We start from the raw sequence: 22,490 nt of genomic DNA on the forward strand, positions 1-22,490 counted from the left end.
ATCATTATCTGATTTTCAAATACGGAAAAGGGTCAACTTCCAAACAAACAAATATACAAGTTATACATTTATTTAACATGTATTTAAAGGCATGCAAATAGTACAAATATTAATATAAAGTACACAAAATGTCAACACCCAATACAACAATGGACTCGACAAATGCACAACACCCTAAATGTTGACCTATATGCGACACAAATGATCCGGATATCACCTCCCTTAGAGGGCAACAAAAGTTCTTCATAGATATTTGTGGGCTTCAACCAATTATGAACACTCCACCGTGACTCCAACCAATTATGGACACCACATACCCCACGGGTTCCAACCAATTATGGGCACCAAAAGAAGACAATATGCCCCAACCAATTATGGGCACTCAAGACTTCGGGTCCCAACCAATTATGGGCACCACACGACAATGAATGTATGCATGCGACACCTGCATATTAACTCTGTAACGCCCTCCTTGAATTATTTGATTATTTAATTATTTTTATTGAGTTAGGATATATTTATATAATTTATGTGATTTTAAATAATATTGGTTGATTATGTGGTGTGTATTATTTTATTATATAGTTTATTTTAATATTAATTAGAATAATGTGAGAATTAATATTATTTTGGAGGTTGGGGAGTTAATTAGGAATTAATAGAATTGAGGGGAGTTTAATGAAATAAAGGAGGAGTTATATTTTGGGAGTTAGGAAAGGAAAAGGTTAGAAGCAGTTTTACGTGAAACAAGTTTTGGGAGAGAAAAACCAAGGACAAGGGAGAGAAGAGCAAGTAGAGCCAAGGGAATCGATCGTTGTGCATTTTTCTTCTGAATTAAGGTAAGGGCGAGACTATCTCTCAATGATAATGGTTATATAATTCTGATTTTGATTTAGCATAGTTCTAGTAGAAATTGGGAATTGGGGGTTAGGTTTTTGGAGTATGATTCTTGGATTGAAAAGTGTAGAAATCATGACAATTGTGTTAAGAATCGATGTTCAGATTGTAGAATAAACATATGTTGAGTTTCCTATCAAATTTGGGGTTTGGGTGGATGAAAAATTGGGTTTTTGGCTGAAAACTGGTCTGTTCCCGTAGGGTTGTTCGTCGCAACTCGCCACAGCGAGTAAACGTACTCGCCTCGCGAGCTTCACAGAGACAGCATCACCTGTTTCGCGTTCTTGCGTCTTTTTCACATTTTTCTGTTTTGAATTGGTCTTTGGTGTAAACATGAAAGTTGTAGATAATGTTGTTAGCTTTCCAATGGCTTTAGTTTGACTCGAAAATGATTTTTGGTTTATGAGATATGATGAAAATACTCCAAGGAGGTCTTAGTGAATTTTTATGAATTTCAGCACAACTTTGTCATAATTTGAAATGAAAACTGGCATTGATTGGTACATAATTGGTCTTAGGTGTAAACACGAAAGTTGTAGGTATGAATGTTAGCTTTCTAATGCCGTTGGTTTGACTTCAAAAGGATTTATAAAACTTGAGTTATGGTCAAATTAATGCACGTAGGTCACAGTGAAGAATTGTTTATGATTGATGAATTAATATATGTATGTATATATTTGTGAATACGATATTGTCAATGATTAATGAAGCGTTATATGTATATATGATGTTTTAAGATGTTAATTAGAATTTGATGTTGTTATATCTTGAGATTGTTTGTGCGCTGCCATGTTGCTGTTTATTATTGATTAAGCTGCATATGTTGGTTAATATGTTGGTTAATGTTGTGGGTAATGTTGGTTAATGTTGGTTAATATGTTGGTTAATATTTGATTAAAGTGGGATAATGTTTAATTAAAGTGGGTTAACGTTTGATTAAAGTTGGTTAATATTTAGGTGACGTTGGTTAATGTTGGCTGGTGTTGGTTAATGTGAAATATATATATATTATGTGGAAAATATATGACGTTGAAGTTGTTGTTGGCTATCATTAGTTGTATTATTGTGGTGTAAGTCTTATTCATATATATAAATATATGTATTTGTTGAGGGGTGGTTGTCGTCGTTCATACTGTCGGTGTTTGTAGTTGAGTTGTATGTAGATATACACAGGTGGGTCAGTTGCATAAGCATAAAAGTGGGAGAGCTTCGGCTCTGTAACGCCTTGTCGTTCAAAGTGGTGGAGCACTAGTTGCTCAAAGTGGTGTTAGTGGTGAGGACTTATGTCCTGATGAGAATGCTTTAACCATTCGACAGCGGTGTGGGTCACGACCCTGATTTTGGTACCACATGCATAGTTGCATTTGTTGAGGAGTCTTAGTGGAGTTGTCATGTCTTGCATGAGTCTTAGCGGTGGTGTCGAGTTGTTCATGAGTTGTTAATAAGGTGCTAGGTGGAGAATGTTAACATGAATTAATAATGTTGTTATGTTGTATATGAACTATGAATATGATGTTGTTACGTTGTTTAGGTCATTGATTATGAAGTTGTCATGTTGTATACGAATTATGAGTATGATGTTATATGATTATGATTAAGATGTTAATTATGAAGTTAAATGATGTTGTTATGATGTTGTTTATGATATCGAGTTATGACTGTTGATATGATGAGTATATGATATGGTTTAGGAGTCGTTAAAAGAATTACTATTACTAATTGATGAAGTTTAAGTTGTTAGATGCATTTGATGAATTATATATTATTATTATTGATTGTGAATCTCACCCCTTCTGCTTGAAAATGTTGCTCTTCGTATGAGTAACTTGCAGGTGATCGAGAGTAGGTTGCTGTGTTTTTGCTGTCGTGAGTGGCTATCCCTCACTGAGTCGTTTAGGTGCTCTGATACGTAACGGGATGAGAAATTGTTGCTATGTTTATCATTCCTTTATGTGTCAATTTTGGAACATGTTGTTGAAGCTTTTATTGTCGTTGAATTAATTCCGCTGCGAAGTTTTAATTATTACGTTGTTGAAATTTGAAGGATAATTATTTAATTATTCAATTTGTGATTTTTAAGAAAAGAAGTGTAACATTCCGTTTAAGGTGTTTTACTCTGATTAATTTATGAAATTTTTATGTTGGGAAAACGGGGTGTTACAAACTCCACAAAATAGACCACTCACAATGAGTATCCGACTAAATTAATCATTGTCTTAACCACCTGCTAGAGACATTGATTACACCGACAGTAACGACTAACAAAATATGCAAGACCTCAATCCAGGCATGAAATAACAAGTTATACTCACAACAAAGCAATACAAAATCAAGTTCACATAGTATGTAAGCATGATACAATACATAAACATGTCAAAAACATCATCCTTTTAAAAAAAAACAAGTAAATACATATATAAAATAAAAAAATGGAGCGCCCTTTCCCTTACCTTAGCAATATAGCAGCTATTAATATTTCTACTCATGGTCTTTGCTCCACTGAATCTACACTTGATTAGATAATTTTCCTAAGGTTTGCTCTAATCTCTCTATTAGCCCTTCATCCTTTTCCGCTATGGTTCTTCCTTTTCTCTCTATTCTTCAAAGTGTAGAATCAGCAAAAGTGGTGACTAAATAGAAGAGAAGAGGTAACTGATTGTTATTATTAGTGAAATAACTCTCCCACTAACTCTCTTCCTAGATGAGTGGCACTATACTTGAGGAATGGTAGGTTACACGGTTTTTTTCTTTCTTTCTTCTACACATTTCTTTTTCTCTACACTAGTTATCCTATTGTATACCTGTCCCATTTCTTGTTCTATACTATTGGCTGATCATTATACTTAATTAAATTGATACTAACATGAGATAAAGATGAGGAATTCTACACGTGCACACATAAAAATAAAAATAGTAGGAATAAATAGTTATAGGTTACACTATTTAATAATTAATATAATGAATTTTGGCTATATACTTCGAAAGAAAAATACAAAATAATATTATCACTCAATAAATCATAAAGGTAAATTATTTTAAAGTCAAATTAAGATAAAATAATTTAGAATAAAAATATGATAAAATACCGGGATCTTACATTCTACCCACCTAAAATAGTTTCGTCCTCAAAACTGACTAAACAAAGTAGATTTTCCTAATAAATTTGAGGCAAATTACCCGGATGTTACAATTGCCATGTCAAGGAAAATGACTTTATCTTGAATTTTTTTATAGACTATATTGGGAAGATTCTGATAAGTGTAGTTACCCTTTTTTTTCCTGGATTTCGTTACTATATTAATCTATATCTTTTAAAATAGCGGATGATTAGGTATTTATCCGTTCTTATGCACCAAGTTCTACACTATGGGTTTTGCTGCTCAATCTATCAACATAAAGGATCTATAGGCAAAAAAAGAATCTAATAAAAGAGAGATTTTGGATTTATTTAACTTAAAAGACTTGTGAATCTGTGATGACTGGATGCGTATTATTTCCATTTTCCTCTTTTAATTTTACCTGTCATTTTTAACTCATCCATTTTCAATGTTGATGTAATTTATTCTTATTCCATGTATGAAAATCTTTGGCATTGTTCTCCGGGGTTTGATTGTAACTATCACCTACTTCAAGTTGAGAAGTAATTTGATTAATGATATGGTTCTTTGGGTTCGTCGGAGTTTTTTTTTTTAAAAAAACTTTCTGATACAATTTCATCATTCTAGAACTTGCTTTATATTAAGTATCCTTTTATCGAAGTTTTCTGCAAAATCTCTCGATCGGTGCTTGCCGATGTACTTCTTTATACATTGCAACCTGATAGCTTTCTTTTTTACTTTCTTTATTATTCAAGTGCTTAATCTTTGACAACCACTTTTTTGCAAAATTTTGCACATGTACTTTATCTTGGTATCTATTTGTGTCTCTGAATAGGTTGACAAGGAGGAAGTGCACTTACGCCGGACGATTAGTTCAAAAAAGGACGAATATTTTCTAGATGGAAAACACATAACGTGAGTGTAATAGATTAAGACATTGAACACATACTATACATTCATTTTTATAGAAAATTGACATTTTATCTTATGCTCTTTGGTTATTTGAGTATTTATTTACCTATTGCCTAAAGAAAGATGATAAATAATTTGCAGTAAAGCTGAAGTGATGATTTGTTTTGAATAAGCTGTTTTTTAAAAATAGATCGTAATAATTTGTTTTTCATGAGATAAGTTGTTTTGAATAAATTAGAAGCTAAATTACAAAGTATAACAATGTATTGATTTTAAGAGGAAAAAGGGTAAAATAATAAAATTATAACATAAGTCCTCCATCTCCTTTCCTTATTGGCCTTTTAACTCCCAAAGGGAAGATTTTCCCTCCTTTCTCCCTTCCCTCCATTTCCTTCCCTTCCCCTCCTTAGCCTTTCCTTTCATTCCCCTCAAAACTCGCAAACAAGGCCTTTTAAGATTCAAGTATCAAGTATTTTTAGTTGGGGTCGGCTGCTGTGCTCCACTATCTGTGATTTGCAACACTGATCAATAGCTCTTGCCATTGTCTGGTACTGTTACAGTAACTTTGCTCTCTTGTACTTCACTTTCCGTCTTGTTTTTTTATTTTTGTTTTGCGCCGCAGGAGAAAAAGCTGACGGAAGAAATCGAACGACTTAATGTTGAAATGCATGGTTGTGATACGGATATTGAAAGCCGTAGAACAAATATTAATGCTTTGGAATTTCAAATGGCCAAGTTATGTGAACGGTCTAATAATTATAAAGTAAAAAAAGGCGGCCTTCAAGATGAGAGAAAGTTCGTATCTTGTCTTTTTTTTTGTGATGCACTATATGTTTTTGATTTCATAGTCAATGAGTATTTCTTAATGTTTGATATTGTTATATTATAGGTCCTTATGGAGCAGAGAGAATGAACTTACTGCTGAAATTGATAAACTGAGAGCAGAAGTTGAGAAGACTGAAAAGAGTCTTGATCATGCAATTCCTGGTGTAAGTAGCCCATCTTAAAAGCTTCTTTTAAATGTGGTATTTGCCAATGCATAAAATGTATAGGTCCCTTGTGGTGTTTCTGAGGCATTGCACCTTTCACTACGGGTAAGGTACTTTGTGCTTGTTTATTTTATATACTTTTAAACATTTGTACATACCCTGTATGAATTAACACAACATGTGTTCATAGATGTAAACTATTGTCATTCTAAAAATTTAGGAAAAACCTTGACTTTTCCTTAGGTGTTTTTACAACTATTTTTAATATGCAAAAACTTTTGGTCCAAAAGAAGCTGCAGGCTCGTTACCTCCAAAAATGACATGACATTAAGTGATAAATAATGAAATAGAGCGATTCGATTATATTCCGTGGTTGCAGTACTTCTTACTTTTTAAATATGCTGAAAAGGAAAAGTTGGTACTACAAATATCCCACCATGAAGGGGTCTAGGGAAAAGTCAAACCTATTATGGTGAATGAATTTAATAATTGCTACAAGGTTTTACATTATTAAAATTAAATGTATCTCACTAAATAAGTGTTTAGAAGTGCCGTTGATAAAATTAAATGTATCTCACTAAATAATACTTCCTCTGTTCCTTTTTAACTGTCACTTTTAGAGAAAAAATTTGTTCCTAATTAACTGTCACTTTCAAAGTTCATTGCAACATTAAATGATGTTTTACCAATATTACCCTTATATATTTATTGCAGAGAGAGAAACATATGAATTAAAATATTAAATTAACAAGATCATTATAGTAAAAGTAAAAACAATTGCATCAAAAGTAGTAACATTTATTAATTGTCTTGGTTTGTGTAAAATATCAAAAAGTGACAATTAAAAAGGATCGGAGGTAGTAGTATAAGTGTTGAGAAGTATTGGTTTGACTTTTCCCAAGACCCATTTAATTTTTACTTCTAAACAATTGACTTTTAAATAAACAATTATTTAGTGTCAAACCAACACTTGTAAACACTTTCTAATCAACGCTCTCAAAAACAAAAACAAAAAAAACACTTTCTAATCAATTGAAATTTAAATGGGTCTATGTTTATGCTGGGCTTATATTATTTAGTGAGATACATTTAATTTTATTCGATTAGAATGTGTTGAAGCGAGTGTTTGAAAGTGAGTTGATAAAAAATTTAAAATCTAATACTCCGGTCTTAAATTTAAGCAAAAATTCTCTTATCAGAATTCATATTAATTGAATAACTAATTAGATAGGTTATTCAATGAATGTGAAAAAAAAAATCATTTTTTTTGTCTAATACCCCAGTGGCTAGAGCTTACACAATTAAATGTGGAGAAGCTAGAGCCTAGAGGGTTGGTATTCTTTTTTATCATCTACGGACCCCGGAAAAGATGTCTTGTTTCTCTATTTCATATGTTAAACTTGATAATAGATACCAATAACTTCACATTGGATTCGAATCCACTTGAGTTGGTTTGAGACATTGTAGTGTGATGATCCTCTCAAAGGTCTTAGATTCGATTCACTCTGATGCCAATTTCGATGGATTAGATTAACTTAAAAAAACTTTATATTGGATCTAGTGTAGTTTATAGACAGTTGAATTTCACTAATTAACGCATTCCAATGTCAAAATACTCCCTCCGTCTCTAAATATAAGTAAAAAAAATTGTAAAATTAATTCAATTAATGATATATGTGATTCATTCATAATATAAACTACATACATTATTAATTGAATCAACCTAAAAAATAAGATTTGTTTGTATTTAAAAACAGAGGAACTACATTACAAATGACATACATTACTGGTCATCGATAAAAAGCAAAAGCCGTTGATAATAACTGCCCGTTTGATGTCTCCATGTGATTGGTAGCAAGTTGGTACCATCAATGTTTTGTAGATTTTGTCCAAATAAAAAATGTATGATTTCCTTTGTACATATATACTTTTTTTTTTTTTGTCACAAATAGAGTTTATTTATATCATTATATAATGAAAACTGTAAATTAACTACCGTTTGTAATCAATTTTGATCGAATTTTTTTCTAGACAAATATACTCTTAACATTTTAATTAACTTTTTTAAATTTAATTTTTCAATAAGCCGAACCGATCTACCGAAATTTATGTTGGAGATAATTGAACTTTAGACTTTGAAAGAAGTAAACTACAATGTTTTAAGTCAATCACCATCCGACCATATAGTTTAAGGAGTCAGAAAATTAACTACTAATTTTAGTCAATCTTTTTCAAAAACAAGATTTCTTTTTGCAATATAATTTTTTTTTTAAAATTTAAATTTGTATTAAAAAAAAACATGGATATATTAACCGGAACGTAGATGATTTATAGATATTATGAATTTTCCCTAAAAAAAAAGATATTATGAATTTAAAACAAGCAAATCAAAATTGAAATAGAATAGATAAAGTAAAACGTTATAATTTAGCTTCAAGCTAGTGTCTTGACGGGCACGTGTCTGTCTTTTCTCATAAAAATAATGCTTGTAAAATTTTAATCTAGTGATTTAAAAATTAAGTTACTTGATTGGTGTGGAGAATAAAACGGTAAAAAAAGGTTAGTGCTAAAGGTGCATTTGAAAGAAGAAATGTTACATCAAATTTTAGTATCTTTTGCCAACAAAAAAATTTCGTAACTTAAATAATTGAATGAAGAATGATTAAATTGTAAATAATATATATATATAAAGGGTAAAATTTGAAAGGTAAAATCCACAAGTTTTTAGGCAAATGTCGAAATCGTTAGATTGGTTAGTGTTGTTACTTTGATTCGAATCCATATTCTTCCATTTATGTATGTGAGTTTTCAAATAGTTATTATTAGGGTTAATTATGTTTAAGGTCCCTACAAATAAGCGAGCTTCCAACATTGGTCCCTACTAAAATTTTATTAAATTTTTCATCCCCAACGTTTTTTTCCGTTTGTAAGTTTGGTCCTTACCGTCAACTGTGCTGACTAGGCTAACAGAATGCTGAGCAAGACATGCCACATGGACATTTCAAGTGACATGGCTGTAATGTGGTAAATGACATCATATGTTTTTGGTCCCTATAAAATTGGGACCTTTTAAGTTTAGTCCTTACTTAATTTTAGGCTTAATTACTCTTTTGGTCCCTTAACTTATTTTTTGGTTTCGTTTTGGTCCCTTAACTATTAAAAGTTTCGGTTTGGTCCCTTAACTTACTTTTTGGTTTCATTTTGGTCCCTTAACTATTAAAAGTTTCCTTTTGGTCCCTTAACTTATTTTTTGGTTTCGTTTTGGTCCCTTAACTCTTCCTCCGTCAACCACTTTGGTCCTTTATGTTAGGATGAATGTATTAGAGTTAAGGACCAAAACAAAATCAAAAAATAAGTTAAGTGACCAAATCGAAACCAAAAAATAAGTTAAGGGACCAAAACGAAACTTTTAATAGTTAAGGGACCAAAACGAAACCAAAAAATAAGTTAAGGGACCAAAAAAGTAATTAAGGCTTAATTTTAATAGTGCTTTTAGTCCATATAAAAAAATTATGCACTCAATTTTAGTCCCTACTAAATCTAAATTTGTTTAATTATGCTTAAACTTTTAAGATTTTGAACAATTTTTTGCACAAGTGTTAAGAACATTACGAAAATTTCCCAAAATTTTATTTCTGCGTCCAGATTTTTGTTACTTTTATCTCAAGTGGGAGCAAAGAAGATTGAAGAGAGCGAAGTAGTAACAAAGAGAAACAGTAACACAAATCTGGTTTTTTCCGGCAAATTCAGGGAATGACAGGAAATATTTGTAGGGTGAAATATTTTATTGATCTGGAAGAATAAAAAGGAATGAAGGAGAGTGATAGGGTTTGACAAAAATTATGGGAAAATTTTGTGCAAAAAATTGTTCAAAATCTTAAAAGTTTAAGCATAATTAAACAAATTTAGATTTAGTAGGGACTAAAATTGAGTGCATAATTTTTTTATATGGACTAAAAGCACTATTAAAAATAAGTAAGGACTAAAAGCATATGATGTCTTTACCACATGGCAACCATGTCACTTGAAATGTCCATGTGTCATGTCTTGGTTAGCATTTCGTTAGCCTAGTCAGCACAGTTTGACGGCAAGGACTGAACTTCCAAACGGAAAAAAAACGTTAGGGATGAAAAATTTAATAAAATTTTAATAGGAAACAATGTTGGAAGCTCGCTTATTTGTAAGGATCTTAAACATAATTAACCCTTATTATTATCACTTCATCTATTTTTAAAAAATAGTTAAATATATTTTTAGTCCCTACAGTTTACGCCATTTTGAAGAATAGTCCATACATTTCATTAAGTGTTTTTAAAATTCCTAAATTTTTCCACCGTTAACAAAATTGGTCCCTGCCGTCTATTTTCGCTGACCATTAATGACATGTCATGCCACGTGTTAAAATTCTAATTTAAAAAAACTAATATTATTTATCACACTTAAAAAATTAAAATTAAAAAGTAAAACAATCCCTTTTCTACGTTCTCTCTTCCGTCTATTTTCAATTTAGAAAAGGGTTTGTTTAAAATTTGCACTAAAGATTTGTCTGTGAAATCGGAGGTAAGAATTTCGTTTGGTTGAGAAAGGAATCAAGATGCAACATATTATCATAGGTAAATCATAAATCTAAGGAGTGAAAATAGTCATGCACGCAAAAGGAAAGGCTTTGAATTAGGCCATACTGAGATCAAAAGGAAAATGGACCAAAAGTTGACCCATAAACCGAACCCAACCCCACCCCTTCACCGGAGAACGGAGCATGGCGGCGGATCTAGCAAGGTTCGGATCTGCAAAACTGCACGGACAGGAAAAAGGGTGGTGCGGCAGCTAGAACAGCAAGCACCACAAAATTAACCATCTTCAGAGAGGCAAGAGGATAAGGGGAAGAAAAAGAAATAGGATAAGCTTAGAAATGTATTGAACTATTTTTCAAAGAGTGCAAAATGTAGGGACTAAATACATATTTAACTTTTAAAAAAATAGAAAGAAAAGTCATACCCAAAGTTGATAGTTCCTTTAAATATAGTATAAAGTAGATATAGATAACAGGTATATCTCATTCATTCAACAATTGGATCGTTAATGAGTATTTGTTATGAATACGTTTTTTTTGTTGACAATTTTTCATATGAATTCCTAAAACTATTCGTTACACAATTACTTGGATACCTTTTTTTGGATCTACTTACATATACCTAGGTTCCCGTTGTTGAAGTCAATTATTTACGCACATAAATAATCATGGACCCTATGCTACAAGAGAAAACTATTGAGGAACTTTCTCCACCACAAACAGACCCACTAGCCTTTATGATTAAGATTTTCACATTCAGTAGGCAACTTTACTAAACAACTTTAACATGAGATGTCAAATAAAAATGAGAATTGCTGTTCCCACATGTTGTTTGGCTGTGCCACACGAGTAAAATACAAAAATACCCTTCGGCAGTTTGCTACCGAAATATTTAGTAAACCGGCGGCAGTTAACTGCCGAGGAAAACCTTGGTAGTTAACTGCCGAAGAAATCTGATAATGCAGACAGTGGGTTCTGCATAGTTCTAAACATTTCCAAGCCATTTTTCCGGCCAGTTTTTACCTGTAATTAAACCAGAGCATTTCCAAAGGCAAAATAATTCATACAAGATTGAAACTCGGACATAATGAAGATAAGTACAATATCTTTTACAATTGTTCATAATTAAATTAAACCGACATTTGGTTAAAATTAAACAAACGTTTGAAATTCATCAAAACATTACAAAGTGTCCATAATTAAACTACTCATTACACATCATTAAATTAAATCCCTACTTACTTTCAACGCAATTACATATGGAACGAACATACATATATAATATATTATCTTCCACCATATTCCGAAACATAAATCCGACGTCGCCGTCGTCGTGAATAAGCAAAGGCATATAGCTTGCCGTTTTCCATGCGTATTCATCTCTATCTTCTCCTAGGTCTATGCATGGCATTTGACCAAACAAGTGACGTGTATATTGATTTTCACCAAGATGCTCAAAATAAGTGTTAAGTTGTGCCTTCAAATTGTCAAGAGAGTCCGTCGGCGTTATCATAACCTTAACCGTCTTTTTAAACGCGGAGTACCTAACCCACCCTTCAATTTGTGCAACCTCAGACATGTCTCACTTGAAAATTTTTGTAACAAAAGAATCATATATTAGAACAAAATTAAATGGAATGTAATAACGAATAAATGAAATGCGCAAACATTAAAAAGCTATAAATAAGTATTGCATTATTTTCACTACATAAAAGTCATATTATCATATATATATATATATATATATATATATATATCAATATAAATTACATAATGTTAGTTATATATTTGCCACAAAAAAATTGGCGTTACAATTTCGACCCCAAAAAATACATCGGTGTAATTTCTACAAAAAAAAAGAACTAACACCGACAAAAAAATCACTCATTAAAGACCAAGTGATTGGAGAAGATCAAGTGACATAGAATCTTCCTCATCTTCCGCAATAACTTCAAATTGTTGCTTTGGTTTTTCGGGAGTGTCCAACAAAATAGGCGCCGCTTTGTTTGACTCCTTTTGTGGTTTGGACGGTTTGTTTCCACTTTCAATAGCCATGAGCTTTCGGAACAACTCATGTCGATCCAAATACTCATCTTCCCAAGTCACCACATCTTCTTTCTTGTGATTGTGCCACTCCGTAGATGATGGAGGTAGTGGACAACCATTCTTCAAGGAAATAAGCACAAAATGATTTGGAATTGCCCCAAGGCACAAGATGGGAGTTTTTTGATTACCCGGCGGTGGTGGCCCTCTTAGTGGGAAAAACGATTCCGAGTTTCCAACTTCAAGATTTGTCAACACGACCACACATATTTTGTAATAATTAGCAACAATGTGTCCCATGTCCGGAAAAGTCAACCACTTATCAACAAGATGTGCACAAGTTTTTGTATTTGCGGGAGGATGTAATCCGTTTAAAATGTAGTTATAACGATCCTCACCCGCAAATACTTCAAAATAATCATCTCTATGATCCATCAACTCTTGGATAAGATGTGTACGGATCATGAGATGATTTTTTTCGGTCAAGCCTATGAACTCGGCTATAGCCCGGAATCCGCAATGTCCATCGCCGATAACATCCACCACTTTTTCAATAAATGGAAGCATGAAGCGTGGCATATAATCAATAGGACGCATAACCGGGATAGCCTTAGGCTTTGGATACCGAGTAGGTGGTGGAAGTGGGGAAAGTGATGTTTTACCTAGACGATCACCTTTTTTCCTTTTATATGATGATGTTGTTGGTGATGGTGACGGTTGGCTATCCGGATTTTGGGAATCAACAACCTCCCAAGAAGAAGGGATCCGACTAGTCGATGTAATTTTTCCTTTAGACCTCGCAATGTCGACTTTTTTCTTTGCTCCCTTGGTTGGTACTTTTCGTGGTGGTGGAGACATCAAGGTGGTTTCAGGAAATGCCAACTGCCGCAAACCCTCTTTGACCTCAAGCTTCATTTGGAAAGGGAGTTTCTTTAGACGCTCTACAATAGCCTTCAACTCAACCTCGACACAAAAAACATCTTCATTACTTTCTTCACCCATAGATAACCTAAGCCAATGGTGGTATATCTCATCCAATAAAATTGGCTTCTCTTGAAGGAGTTTAGTAGCAATTTCGCATGCACATGGTAGCCCATAAGATGTCCTTTGAACACAACCACAAATGTCATTGTTGTTGAGGCAAAATCCCTAATTAATTTTAAAGATAATAAACTTTAATGATTAAGGATTAAATGGACTTTGATTAATTCCTTGGTATTTAACTTGTGCTCTTGAGTGTTTTCACTAAGACAGGAACAAGGTTTGAATCATACCAAGATGCATAAAATCAAAGGACATTGAATCCATGAACTAATTCTGAAGTTCAAAATGTTGATCAGAAAGTTGATCAGAACGTTCTGATGAGAGTTCAGAAGCAACTCAGTTCAGAAGCAACCTAGTTCAGAAGGTTGTTCAGAAGCTACCCAGATTCATCAAGAACGTGAAGAGCATGCAAGTACACTTGACATGAATAAAAGGTCCAGAAAAGTACATCTGCATGGATCTATCAACAAATAAAAGGCATGGACAAGGATCTATGTCAAAAGGATCTTTAATGTTTCATCCAAGACTATGAACATTAAAGTACTAGGAATATTCCAAAGAGAATATTGTCCTAGATGATGCATTCACTGCACTTCAGTTGTATCTTACTATTAGGTTTGATTACATTAAAAGTTAAGTCTTTCAAATCAACCTAAAGAAAGAACAAATGGAACATTCTGAGATCAGAATGTTCACTTCTGCACATGCTTCCAGCCATGAACAGTGTAGTTGGTGAAAAGATCAAAAAGCTAGCAAAAGGAGATCTTGCATCAGAGATAACGTGTACTCTGAGATGAATCAAGCAAATCTCCTTGAAGCATGGGCCTGAAGATTGCAGATCCACGATCCTCTCTCCTGCACCAAATCCAAGACAGATTTGGTTCAACTTTATCCTACTTTTTCAAGCAACTTTTGATGCATATGGAGAAGTAACTTTTGAAGGATAAAACTTGAACATATCTCATGTCACGTATGGAATGGACCCAGAAACCCATCTGACATTCATCCTTGATGAACCCAGATGAAGAACATCATGAATATCAAACATTCTAATGAAGAACACAACAACATTCTGATGTTCATCCTGGGAACTCAACAACATTCTGATGTTCAGAATGTTTACCCAGATTTTCAAGTAAAAGCTTGTGGGGCCCAGGACACGTGGCATAACACCATTGGTCACCTTACAACGGCTATATGAGCCCAAAGACTCTATAAATAGAGATCAAAGGCTCAGCATTACTTGCACCATTGCAAAGCATACAAGAAAACAACAAAGATTGTTTGAAGCTTTTGCAAAACTGAAATTGATCAATCTCTAAGGCTTTCGTTTACTTAGTGCAAATCAATACTCTCTGTTATCTGAATGATAACTTCTTCCTTCTCCTTTGTTTGATTCACAAACATTCAACCTCCATACAAATTGTAAACAAAGTCTCATCTAGCTTTAGGCGTACTAAAGTGTTAGTTTGAGTAAAGGTTGTAAAAGTCTAAGTGGTTAACTTAGCAACAAGGTGCAAGCCTGCTGAGGCTTAGAGAATACAGAATTGTAATTGTTCAGGTGAACAAAGATTGTAAGGTGCAGGATTTGAGAGGTTCTCTCAAGCATCATAGTGGAAACTCTCACAAGATTGTGAGGAGTGGACTAACCCACATTGGGTGAACCACTATAAATTCTCTGTGTGTTTATTCTCTCTTCCCTATACTCTTTACTTATTGCATACACAACACACACAAACACATTTATCATATTAAACTGTTTTTGCACTCAGACATCAGAACGTTCTGAAGTCTGCTGTTAACTTAACCATTCCAAGTTTCAACTTGAGAATCAATTTTAGGTTACAGGTTTAATTTTTAAAGGGTCACAATTCAAACCCCCCCCTTCCTTGTGACTATTTTATCTACTTCAATTGTCTATGCACAATGTTTCCCTACAACGTGTCTCTTCCAAAGCAATGTTGTCCAAAGCATTTCTAGACACATGACCACCTAACCCCGAGTACAAAGTGACATCTTTGAATCTATGTTCCAACACGCAAACACTCTGACCAAAGGATGTTTGTATAGTAGTGAACTGGAGCAACAACATGTGATGTATTTTCTCCCAACAAGTACCCAAATCACCCACACTATTTTCCAAGTATTTCTTCAACAAAGCATGAGCCGATTCGACCCTGTTTGTGGTCCTGCAACCAAGATGCAACACATGGTCTGTCCATGCCCTCACAATTTTGTCCTTCACTTCATTCAAGGTGTTCATGGCATAATCTACAAAAATTGGGAAATCACTACATGAATCTTTGAACTCCACTAATGCATTTGCATATAACTGTTGAGTGGGCGATTCAACCATAGCTTTCCATGTCTTCATTATCTTTTTCACCACATCGCGATTGCTCACCTCTTTCCCATCCTTTTTAAAGCCCAAATGATATTTACAATCCAAGACACACCTTTGTTTAACATTAGCTTGCACATGAAAATAACAATTCAATGCATAACTTTCCGGAAAAACATGTGCAACCGCTTTCATCAAAGACATATCCCTCTCGGTAACAATCACCTTAGGCATATTCAGCTTTGACGAAAGAAGTTTACGCAACATTTTTAAAACCCAAACAAAGTTTTCTTCTTTCTCATGTGTCATAAATCCAAACCTAACCGAATATGTCAAATCGGTTGAAGTCACCCCAACTACCTCAAACATTGGCATCCTATACATGTTGGTTTTGTACGTGGAGTCCATAACCAAAACCGTTGGAAAATTGTTAAACAACTTAATGGATGTTGGATGAGCCCAAAAAATATCTTCAATAGTATTACTTTCAAGTTGTGTTCTTGAGTAATAAGTATAGTTGTGCTCCTCCAACTTCGAGATTAGAAATTGCAACGGCTTCTTGTCACCCCTATTTGCCTTCCATATTTGTTGACGTTCATTGTACACTTGCTTCACATTTGTCATGCAATGTGGTCTTTGGTTCTTCAAATGTATCAAAATATTTCTTGGAAGCATCTTGCTCTTGGTCAAGTCACGTACGATCTTCTTGTCGTCCTCCTTTAATCTACCGGCAACAATGTGTCCTTCTAAAGCCGGCTCCATGGGATGGTTGTGAACTCCATTAAGAATGTTCAATCCCCATTCCTTTGTTTGCTTACTTTGATATCCACTAATCATGAATAAGCAACTGCATTTTCTTGAGCCCGTCCTCGCATGCTTCGGTTTTTTTTTTTCGGAACTATGTGAGTTCCACTCCTTTTACACACTAACCGGAACATTGGATTGATCAAGCTTGATCTTTGTGTGACAATTTTAAATCCCGCCTTATTTGCTTGTCGACGCACCCACTCAAGCAATTCATCTCTATTTTTCGACTTAACGTCGTCTGAAAAAAACTTAGCCGTGTCGACCTCGTGGGGTTGAAGTGGGAGTACACCGGAGCCGCCAACATACTTTGAAGCTTCAACATGGACGGAAGCTCTATCTATGTTTGTTTTCGCTTCAACATTAGGCGGTTTGACATCTCCGGAATTTTCGACAAAATTTTCTTTTGTCTCTCCCGGAACATCTTTCGCATTCTCTACTATTACTATAATTAAACAACACATAAATATGAATTAACAACTAAGTAATGTATAAACATCAATGCCATAATGAATCAAAACAAAAAAAAAACAAAAGAAGTTTTTTTTTGAAAATCTGGCAGTAGCTGCCATTTTTTCGTGGTGAAAATTTTCACCAAGAGTTCCTCGGTACCTAACTACCGAGGTTTTCCTCGGCACTAAACGACCGAAGTTTTCCTCGGCAATTAACTGCCGAGGATTCCCATGACAGGGTTCTACGTAACTGACGTAGATACCCCTAAAACACCCAAAAAATGAATCAAATAAAATGCACAATACCTGTTTTTTTACGTCAATAGTGTGTTGATACCTCCTATGCTTGATGCTTGAATGATTTTGGATCAAAAATTGATTAAAAAAAATGGATTTTGGGATTGAATGGAAATGGAAATGAAGGTGATGAAGAAAATAGTGTGTAGGGGGAGCAGGTAGCTGTTTCATCGGATGAAACATTTTCCTCGGCAGTTAACTGCAGCCGGATTTCAAATTCCTCGGCAGTGCAGGGGGTATTTGCGTAATTTACTCGTGTGGCACAACCATACTATATGTGGGAACAACAATTCTCAATAAAAATTGTACTATCAATGTCACAGAATTATATTAATAAGAGTAGTGATATTTGAACAACTATTTTGGTACAACTTTTGGGACAACCTTGTTGTGTTCTCTTCTTATTGGTCAAAAACAATAGAGAGAAAATAAGAAGATAATGTGAGTATAAGAGAGAAGGTTGTACAAAAGTTGTATAAAAATGGTTGTACGAATATCATTTCTTCTCCATTAATAATCAATGTCTCTACTTCAGTTTCAAAGAAGACACCTCAAAGAACAAAAAAATCTCATTCATCATCAGCTCCAAAATCTTTCCCTCAAACTTGACAAGGTAAGTGCTTCTTATTCTGTTGCAACCTTGTCTAAATGACTAGAATTAGTTGTAGCAGTAAAATTATCACAATCTTGTTGTCGATTATTTCCTTCTTCTATGGTGCTACTGCTCTTACCTCTGATGGTTTGACTTTGATGTCACTCTTGACACGTTGGACCTTTGTTCCTCCGCTAATCAACTCTAGTTGGAAGGCTTAAAGCAAATCAACTTGGGAAAGCATTTGTTAGAGCTCAACATGGGAATCAATCAACTTCAAGGTGGCATACCTTCTGATCTAGGAGATTAAATATTATAATTGAACCATATTTGCACATCACAGCTTAAAGCAACAATACATTTTACTCATATTTTCATATGAATGTGTATGTATTTACGCATGTTTTAATGAATATTGTTCAATTATTCATTCATTGCAGCAGTATCCTAATCGAGTCGATGACACACTTGCACAGGCATAAAGGAGTGATAATTACATAGAAATAATATTTGGATGCTGTGACACCATTCAATTCCATTTTATAAGAGAAGTTGAACGCTGAAATAGATTAAATATTACACACTGAGGATATGGTTTCAAATATGCATTATTCAAAAGGTAAAAAACATCACCATCCTTTAATTGAAGCACCAACATCTATATCCGTCGTATAAATTAAAAACAACATATTTTGATATGTGTGAACTACCTAACAACCAAAAGACATTGAGATAAAAAAAAGTTTAGAAGTTGAAGCAATTAAGTCTTATCATTTATTCAACGATAAAATCCTGAAAGTAACAAAAAAGCAATTGATCACTTTAATTTCATATTTGTTCAACTTACACTAACACATTGGTGTGTGTATATATATATATATATATATATATATATATATTATTTATATTTTATAGAACAACATTTCATAAAAAAAAAACATCATTTAATTGTTTATAAGAATCAAAATAGTAACTTTTTTTTACATATTATCGTAAAAAATAATGAATGTTCTCAATTATGAGTGATAAAAATTTAAAAAAATAAAAAATTATTTCTTGTTGACACTTTTGATGAATAAGATTTAGTTATTATAATAAATGATAAAAAAAATAATATTTTTCTTAAAAAAACAACTCATTTAACTATGAATTTAAAGAATGAGTGTACCGGTATATATATATATAATACTACATCCCTTAAACTGGGAAATTCAGATTAATTACAAACAGTTGTAACTACATATTTGAAAAGACCCTCATCCAATTAATTCATTCTTATGCGATTTGCGATGGCTCTGTTGTTCGTTCTTTTCAATCTTATGTCAAACATATGTTCAACATGTCTTGCAAGCCATTCGGGTTTACCAGTGAAGAAGAATACATTATATCCGAATAGCAACCCGAAGATTGCCCCACATGCATATCCGATTGCTACCGCTTTCCAGCCAAATCCTGATTCTTCTTCATCTTCAGATGTTGAATGAGGTGGCCGATCTTCCTCATTTTTGCATGATTTAGACAATGGAAATCCACATAACATTGTATTTCCTTCAAAAGAATCATTTCCAAATGTATTAAACTGTTGACCTTTAGGTATGATTCCCTCAAGATGGTTTTGTGAAAGGTTTAAGACTGAGAGGAAGTTCAAATTTGTCAAAGCCACAGGAATCTCACCCTTCAATTGGTTGCATGAGAGGTCCAACCACTCCAAATTTCTCAAATGACTCAAAGATTGTGGAATGCTACCTGTGATTCCATTGTTTGAAAGGTTAAGTCCTTTGAGAGAATTTAATTCTCCAATGACTTGTGGAATTTCACCTTCAAACATGTTATTTGATAAATCAATAGTTGTGAAAGCAGTCAATATCCTTGTTAGCTCCATGAAAAAACCTTTCACTGTGACCACAACAGAATCATTGTAGTAATAAGAGTCACCCATGTATTGCAAACCAATTTGGTCGTCACTCACATTCATCATTCCTTGAAAGTTCTTGATGCATGATGTTGGCAAGGGCCCACTAAAATTGTTGTTAGAGACATCAAAAATTCTCAACTTGGGAAATGTATGCTTGGTGCTAGAACAGGTGATTGCACCATGAAGATTATTTGATCGTAAACTTATCACCTGTAACTCTGGTAGAGTTTCTAGCCAATCAGGAAATGTATCCTCAACGTTGTTGTCACCAAGGTCCAAAACTTCAAGATATGAACAGTTAGCCAAAGATTGTGGTAATGGTCCTTCCAATTGGTTGCCATTCAACTTTATAGTCTCAAATGCATTTCCTTTGGTAAAGGTTCTAGGAATGCTTCCATAGAGGTTGTTCATTTGCATATCCAATACATGAAGAGAATTTAATGTTCCCAGGCATTGTGGAATCATACCTGTCAAATTGTTGTGAGCCAAATCGAGCATATAAAGGGAACTGGCATTGCAGAATGTTGAAGAAATGTATCCTGTGAAGTTGTTATTTGAGAGTGAAAAGTATTGAATGCCAGAAGGTGGAATTGGAAGATCTCCTTGTAACTTGTTGAAACTGAGGTCAACGGACCAAATGTCCTTCCATGAGTTTAAGAGCTTCTTATGAAACCATTTGGGAATTTTCCCATGAATGTTGTTGTTGGAGAGATCTAATGATTGCAGATTTGGTAGTTGCGCTAGGAATTTAGGAAAACTATTAATATTAGCAGAGGATAAATCTAATGAAAAAAGGTTGGGTAAGATGGAGTCAGCACTGCTATCAGTGTTGATAGCAAGAAAAGTATTGTGTGAAAGAACGAGGGAATTTAGTTTGTTTAATTTTGAAAATTGGTGAAAATCCACAACACCACTCAAGTTTGTTGATGACAAAATTAACTCGGTAAGATTTTGGAGTTGAAATATTGAATTTGGAAAATGACCTCGTAGGTTGTTATTAGAGAGATCCAAATATTGCAAAGAATATGTTGAAAACTCACCAATGAACCCTGTGAGGTGGTTGTCGCTGAGGCCCAACTCTAACAACGAAGGCAAAGAATAACACCAATGTGGAATTGTTCCATTTAACATGTTAAAGCTTAAATCCACAATACTCAATTTTGAACGTTTTGTGATTTCAATTGGAATTGGGCCAACTAGTTTGTTAGATGATAAATATAAATAAGAAAGATGAGGTAGATGAAAAAGTGATGATGGAACTTGGCCTGTTAGGTTGTTAGAGGAAAGTGCTAAATATTCCAATTTGATTAAATTTCCATAAACATTTGGGATGCTACCGCTAAAGTTATTCTCTGCAAGATCACAATGAATGAGGTGTTTGAGGTTTGAAAGTAATGGTGAGATCTCACCGTTAAGCTTATTTTGTGAAAGGTCCAAATATGTTAGTTGGGTGAGGTTCCACAAAGATAGAGGAACAATCCCATCAAAATTGCAATATGAAAGGTCTAATTGAGTAAGAGACTTCAATTGACCTATGGAATAAGGAATTTCACCTGAAAAAGCAGAGGAAGAGAGGTCCAAGTACCTTAGAGGAGTGCTCCAGTTGGACTTTGGAAGTTGACCACTAAGGTTATGATTAAATGACAAATCCAATCTTTGAAGATTAGGTAAAGAGAGGATGTCACTTGATATATTTCCTTGCAACACAGTGTTTCGTAGACTAAGAGAAACCAAAGAGGATGACAAATTCTTTAGCATTGACAATGAGCTCTCTCCGATTGAAGACATGTTCACTCCATTAAGATGAAGATCCCTTAAATTAGTAGCATTATGAATGAGTTTCTTCCAAATGAATGAATTGAGTTTCAATCCCACGTGCCAGTTTCTGCTGAGATCAAGTGATACTAATTTTGACAAATGAGAGATTGTGGAAGGAATATTACCATTGAGGTAACATTTTGATAGATTTAGATGTGTGAGTTTCACTAAATCTCCAACACCAATAGGCATTGAAGACAAAGAAAAATCATTAAAAGCCAAGTTGAGTTGTTGAAGGTGTTTAAGCTGAAAGATGGTGCTATTGGGATGTAATTCACCTTTTAGATTGTTGCAACTGAGGTCCAGACCAATCACGTGATCTGACATGGTGTCGCACGTGACACCATCCCACTCACAACAATCTGTACTGTTTTCCCAAGATTCTGTCTTGAAAGAAAAAGAGGAACAACTAGGACCAAAGTATGAAATAAAAAAAGGATCAGGTTTAGATGAAGTGTTGACAGAAAAAGAGTTTTTGAATTGTAACAAGGCAGAGTTGTCATGTTTGTTGCACAGTGAGAAAGTGTAGGAAGTAAAATGAGTAATCAACAACAACAAGAACAAGAAAAAGTGAAAGGTAAAAAAGGATCCCATTTAGAGAAACTTACACTTAATACTCTCTTCTCAGTATTCTTTCCTTTTTCCTTTATGATATGATTTTGGATGTACTAATTGATTTCCCTCTATTTAGTTATATTTATAAGATGGGTTTGTT

General features: G+C 33.8%; 1 protein-coding gene across 1 annotated transcript; it reads right to left on the reverse strand.

Moving 5' to 3' along the window:
• Nucleotides 1-19,256: 19,256 nt before the first annotated feature.
• LOC11421434 (receptor like protein 27) lies at nt 19,257-22,203 on the reverse strand. The gene has a single exon (XM_003616996.3). It carries the CDS (start codon nt 22,100-22,102, stop codon nt 19,307-19,309), a length of 2,796 nt encoding a protein of 931 aa, XP_003617044.2. The 5' UTR covers nt 22,103-22,203; the 3' UTR covers nt 19,257-19,306.
• Nucleotides 22,204-22,490: the final 287 nt, after the last annotated feature.

This window comes from Medicago truncatula, chromosome 5 (genome assembly GCF_003473485.1).
Source record: "Medicago truncatula cultivar Jemalong A17 chromosome 5, MtrunA17r5.0-ANR, whole genome shotgun sequence".
Taxonomy (NCBI): Eukaryota; Viridiplantae; Streptophyta; class Magnoliopsida; order Fabales; family Fabaceae; genus Medicago; species Medicago truncatula.

What these genes read in the sequence shown, in the direction of transcription:
- LOC11421434 (XM_003616996.3), bottom strand. Translation starts at nt 22,102, where the DNA reads ATGTCAGATCACGTGATTGGTCTGGACCTCAGTTGCAACAATCTAAAA.